Source organism: Polyodon spathula, chromosome 31, assembly GCF_017654505.1.
Source record: "Polyodon spathula isolate WHYD16114869_AA chromosome 31, ASM1765450v1, whole genome shotgun sequence".
NCBI classification, from domain to species: domain Eukaryota; kingdom Metazoa; phylum Chordata; class Actinopteri; order Acipenseriformes; family Polyodontidae; genus Polyodon; species Polyodon spathula.
In genome coordinates, this window is record NC_054564.1 from 2,218,367 (window position 1) to 2,224,882 (window position 6,516).

At 45.6% G+C, this 6,516-nt stretch overlaps 1 protein-coding gene across 1 annotated transcript; it reads left to right on the forward strand.

The window, feature by feature from the left end:
• Positions 1 to 1,771: 1,771 nt before the first annotated feature.
• LOC121303034 (gastrokine-2-like) lies at positions 1,772 to 5,730 on the forward strand. Its single transcript, XM_041233429.1, has 5 exons — positions 1,772 to 1,780; positions 2,489 to 2,545; positions 3,278 to 3,415; positions 3,691 to 3,801; positions 5,261 to 5,730. Exons 1-5 carry the CDS (start codon positions 1,772 to 1,774, stop codon positions 5,519 to 5,521), a joined length of 576 nt encoding a protein of 191 aa, XP_041089363.1. The 3' UTR covers positions 5,522 to 5,730.
• Positions 5,731 to 6,516: the final 786 nt, after the last annotated feature.

The window sequence follows — 6,516 nt, forward strand, 5'->3', positions numbered from 1 at the left end:
TGTTGGCTGATTGGCATTTAGCTACAGCGCCCCCTATGGCATGGAACAGTCTGTACAAGAGTATCCGGGATATGATTGAGCATCAGATAATAATCCCAATGTATCAGCTGCTAAACGAAGAATAATGACTAAGATTACATGAATTTTAATGAGTAGGTTCCAAGAATTATCGAAGTGTAAATGCTTCTGATCCCAGAGTGAATGTATGATGGGGCTGGCTTTTAGAGTGATGTTTTTTTTAGGGATGTGAAGTCATTGCTGTCTGTTTCTAGTCATCTTGCCAGGACACTCATTATTATTATTATTATTATTATTATTATTATTATTATTATTATTATTATTATTATTATTAGGGGCATCCATCGAGCACTTGGAAACATATTGTGGTCACTAACTCTAGATAAAAACAGCCTGATAGTAACATATTGTTGTGGTTTACCCATTTGGAATGCTTTGTGGTTGATATTGTGAGTGTGGATCTGCACTGTCACTGCCATTAGGAGTGGAGGTGCTGCTAACAGGGTCCAATGGGGACAGGACTGGTGATATAGAATAATATACAACATCCAATAACAGACACCCCCTACATACAACACGTGCACTTATAGGAACATCTACAAACCCAAAATGCAAGAAGTCATCCTAGGAACATTACAAAAAAACACATCAAACTGCCTTGATTTTCCATTAGATGGGGCAAAAATGTGTGCAAGGATGAGACAAGCGTTGATTTAGTGATATTCATGCCTCAAGCCTGCCCTGGTCTGGAGGTAGCACCCTTTCTCTCAGGAATGTGAGGGAGAAGTTCAGTCTCCATGCCTCAAGCCTGCCCTGGTCTGGAGGTAGCACCCTTTCTCTCAGGAATGTGAGGGAGAAGTTCAGTCTCCATGCCGCAAGCCCGCCCTGGTCTGGAGGGAGCACCCTTTCTCTCAGGAATGTGAGGGAGAAGTTCAGTCTCCATGCCTCAAGCCTGCCCTGGTCTGGAGGGAGCACCCTTTCTCTCAGGAATGTGAGGGAGAAGTTCAGTCTCCATGCCTCAAGCCTGCCCTGGTCTGGAGGGAGCACCCTTTCTCTCAGGAATGTGAGGGAGAAGTTCAGTCTCCATGCCTCAAGCCCGCCCTGGTCTGGAGGGAGCACCCTTTCTCTCAGGAATGTGAGGGAGAAGTTCAGTCTCCATGCCTCAAGCCCGCCCTGGACTGGAGGGAGCACCCTTTCTCTTAGGGGGGTGAGGGAGCAGTTCAGTCTCCAGTCTCCTTGCCTCAAGCCTGCCCTGGTCTGGAGGGAGCACCCTTTCTCTCAGGAATGTGAGGGAGAAGTTCAGTCTCCATGCCTCAAGCCCGCCCTGGTCTGGAGGGAGCACCCTTTCTCTCAGGAATGTGAGGGAGTCTAAGTTCAGTCTCCATGTCTCAAGCCTGCCCTGGTCTGGAGGGAGCACCCTTTCTCTCAGGAATGTGAGGGAGAAGTTCAGTCTCCATGCCTCAAGCCTGCCCTGGTCTGGAGGGAGCAGCCTTTCTCTCAAGGGGTGGGGAGGGGCTCAGAATGCTGGAATTCCCGCCAGCCTCTTATCTTTGGTTCTGATTAGCTGTTTGTTAAGTGGCTCAGTTATCAGATGTTCACTCCTCTGTCAATATGTGAACATGGATCAATCCAGAATTCTTCGTCTTTGTTATGCCTGTTTGCGTTTGGCTCATGTCCAGCACACTGTGGGTTTCAGGCTGCTATATAGCGGGCAGGAAGGGGGTGCCAGTCTACACTCAACTCCATTGGAACCATGGCTAAGGTAAGAGCAGACAACTTATTGAAAATACATCAAGAATATCATATATGGATGCAAGCTGGTGTCTACCTATTATGAATGGGCTTTCTGCCACTGTATTATAAGTATGTTTAGTAAGAATAATTAAAATGGTAAAACTAATGTTAATGTGATATCCATCTGATCCAAACTGTTTGATTGAAAGACATCTCCGATAGACGTATCTTATCAATAGAATGCTCGCCTATATCTTATGTACTGCAGGGATGGAAATAAGACTCCCATTGAATAGTGGTTTGATCCATTCCTGGTTTTACTATGAGTTTAATAAGACACCTGAGCCTGAGCTTGTTAATGGGTGAAACTGCTATGCAATGGGAGTCTTAATCCCTGTACTGTATACAGTATGACTGCCCTTATTACTGTTCCTTATTCACTATTGAAGATAGTACCTATACAGCTGTGGTCCTGATATAGCAGCTACTGTCTGTGTGTCGTGTGTTTAATTGAAGCTCAGCTGTCCGTGTGTCGTGTGTTTAATTGATAGCTCAGCTGTACCGTGTGTCGTGTGTTTATATTGAAGCTCAGCTGTCTGTGTGTCGTGTGTTTAATTGAAGCTCAGCTGTGTCTGTGTGTCGTGTGTTTAATTGAAGCTCAGCTGTGTCTGTGTCGTGTGTTTAATTGATCCTCATTTCTTCAGCTTCATGACCTTGCCGTGTGTTTTTCCTGCAGCTCCTTGCTCTCGCTGTGTTTGTTGCAGCCTTCCTGGCTCAGGTTTGTGCTGAAGAGGTGAGTTTGCAGCCTCTGTGTGATTAGCAGGTTTCTTAGACAGTGGGATCTCAAAGGCAGCTGTATTATTCTACCAGTGCATGTTATGTACAATATCATACAGTTCATCATTTGCAAACTGTACAATTCTAGTCTATCAGTCATAAAGGTATCAGATCTGGGATTCGGCACAAATGAACCCCTGGCTCTGCCCCTTTCGTTTGTTCACCAGTCCTGCTTTAAATCTCCTTTCAGCAGCTCGGCTGTGTGTGCATTCATTGATATGTGGGGTTCATTTATTGTACACTAGCAGATGAACTGATCAGGTATTGATGTTCTCTTGGGAAAACAATAAAATATTAATATTAAAAGCAAAAGATTGAAAATAATACAAGATAGATATATAAAACTCTAACCCCAACCTGACATACTGGAGTTCTATTATTATTGATATTGTGTGTGTGTGTGTGTGTGTGTGTGTGTGTGTGTGTGTGGAGTGTGTGTGTGTGTGTGTGTGTGTGTGTGTGTGTGTGTGTGTGTGTGTGTGTGTGTGCGCGTGTAAGTATAAACCATGCTTGTGCACTGCAGTGTTTGCTATAATGCAACATGTGTTGTTTTCTTTTAACTCGTGTTTCTATGTGTACTTCTTGAATTTATTATACTCACTCTCTCCCCTCTCACCTCTCCCTTTTCTCCACTCTATCTCCCCCTCCTCTACCTCCTCTCCTCCCCCTGTCCCCTCTCTGTGTTCAGGCAGTGTCCGTCTCTAAGACTCGGAAGGACGGGGGTCTGTCTCGTTACATGCTGCTCATCAACAAGGAGGAGCAGCTGGCGACAGAGCACGTGTGGACCGGAAAAGACTCAGCCACTGTCATCTTCGACTACAAGAATGTGAGTGCTGGGGAGAGAGGGGGAGAGAGGGGAAGAGACGGGGGCAAAGATAAACAGGGAGAGAAGAGGGGAAGAGATGAAGGCAGGGAGAGAAGTTGGGATGGGAGGAATACAGGAAAAGGGAGAGATGAATGGTGTTCTAATAGGAGGAGTTGAATGGGGTGGACAGAGGAGAGATGAGGTCCTAAGGGGAGGGGAAGAGAGGAGGGGGTTTTGAAGCCTCCTCGGTTGGATCTAGTCTGTGTGACCCTGGGTGGATGTGCGCTTTGTTTCAGGGGATCATCGCATACAGGATTTTCGACGGCCAGGCGTGTTACGCAGCCAAAATGAACCGGAACACCTTCCCTGCTCTGGATAAGCTCAGAGAGACTCTGGACAACGAGAAGGTGAGACTCACTGCAGCCAGAGCAAAACACATCACACACACAACACAGCACACACAGACAACGAGCAAAACACAGCACACACAACACAGCAAGCAAAACACATCACACACACAGCACAGCACACCCAGACAGCGAGCAAAACACAGCACACAGAACACAGCACACACAACATAGCACACACAACACACACAACACAGCAAGCAAAACACAACACACACAAAACAGCACACACAACACAGCAAGCAAAACACATCACACACACAACACAGCACACCAGACAGCGAGCAAAACACAGCACACACAACACAGCACACACAACACAGCACACACAAACACACAACACAGCAAGCAACACAACACACACAAAACAACACATACAACACAGCGAGCAAAACACAGCACACACACAACACAGCACACCCACACAGCGAGCAAAACACAGCACACACAACACAGCACACACAACACAACACACACAGCACAGTACACACAACACAGCACACACAACATAGCACACACAACACACACAGCACAGCACACACAACACAGCGAGCAAAACACAACACACACAAAACAGCACACACAACACAGCGAGCAAAACACAGCACACACAACACACACACAACACATACAACACAGCGAGCAAAACACATCACACACACAACACAGCACACACAACACAGCGAGCAAAACACAACACACACAACACACACACACACACAGCAACACAGCACACACAACACAGCAAGCAAAACACATCACACACACAACACAGCACACACAACACAGCGAGCAAAACACAGCACACACAACACAGCAAGCAAAGCACATCACACACACAACACAGCACACCCAGACAGCGAGCAAAACACAGCACACACAACACAGCAAGCAAAACACATCACACACACAACACAGCACACAAAACACAGCACACACAACACAGCACACAAAACACAGCACACAGAACACAGCAAGTAAAACAAAATCAATGCAAAATGAGCCATTAATGAGCAAAAAGCACTACTGGGCCAGCCTAGGATCCGATACACATGGGAAAACAAGAAAGTGGCAACAGACAAGTTCATTTCTGCAAATGTCTATGGCAGTTCCATTACAGAAAAATGAACCATGCCTATTATTATGCATATTGTATATGATAGTAACAGAGAATTTCAAGACAGCAAACAGATCTCTATCCAAGGAGCATCTGCATCCAACAGGACACATGCAATACATGTGTACAGATTTACAGGAGCATCAAATGCAGTGTGAACAGAAAGTGCAGCAGTGTCTCTAAATCACGTCTCTCAGACTGTGATAGGACAGCTACACATTGCAGCAGCAAATTCTGCTGTGTACTCCACCCCTCCCAATAATATTCCTGATCTCCTCTCTCTCTCTCTCTCTCTCTCTCTCTCTCTCTCTCTCTCTCTCTCTCTCTCTCTCTCTCTCTCAGAATCACAAGCAGAGCCCCCCTGCCCCAGAAAAGAAGTACAACGTGAACCCCGTCCCGATGAAGGATCAGGGGAAGCTGGGGGCCCCCGTGCAGGCGCTGTGCCAGGGGGTCCCGTCCTATTGGGCACAGGAGCAGATCGGTGAGATGTTCTATCTCGACGCCGGTTCCTGCCTCCGGATCGATCTGCTCATCTTGGGCGTGTCTCTCTGTGGGCATGTCAACACGGGACCGAACTACCCGGACTACTACCCTGCCGTATAGAGCTGCAGCTCTGGATCGAAACAAAGTAGAAAACCAATAAAAGTACTTTGCAATTCAACATCTGATTTATTTTATTAAGTTGTTATTCTTTCTTTTTAATTATGAGTGAAGGGCCAGCAAGTGGCACACCGTCAGAATGTGGTACGCATACCCGTTTAACATCAGAAAATGGTACGCTGACAATGCTGTCATTGACGTCTGCACAAATCACTATGCACAAGGCCAACTGTAGTTCAGTGTTTACAATTTTAGTTAACCCAATGTTGGAAAACATGGATTGAGAATTGATTAGGGGTTTGCTACGCATGTGGACTAGCAGAGCTATACTGGTGTTCTTTTCTGAAAAGAGACTAATATTGCAGATAGCAGACTGTTTGGTTCAAATTGCATGTACTGCTAACCACTGATAGAGACGATGCGTCTACAAACTGCCCAACAATGACTGCAAGCTAACGAGATAATAATGCTGTGGACTAGAAGGGAACAGGCTCTAGACTTCAGAGAGATCAAAAGAGATAATCCCACTGGCATCAAAGGGGGTCGCAAGGAGATAACAAAAGGCAGATGTATGGACCTTTTGTCTCCAGGAGTGTGAAGAATGCACTGAGTTCAGAGGTTGTCACACTAGACCACACACACAGACACACACACATTAACACTCACACAATAAATTAAATTACCTTGACCATTGGTTAATGTCAGAGAAAGGGGAGGTGGACCATCTATACAGAAGGGTATTTAATGTCACGCAAGCATTGTAATTTTGAGTGTTGTTTGTCCTGTACCTGGGACCAGACTCCCTGCATATTTCAATAAACCTGGCAACTGATTGAAGAAAAGGACTCTGTGCATTTTCTTGAATCTACTGAATCACCATCTATTTTTTAAGTACTTCACCCAATTTGTTGCTTATCAGTTACAGGCCCATAGTCATAAAAGATGGCAGTAATTTCCAGCCAGTTATAAAAAAATAGCAGGAGGTAAAGTGTGATTAT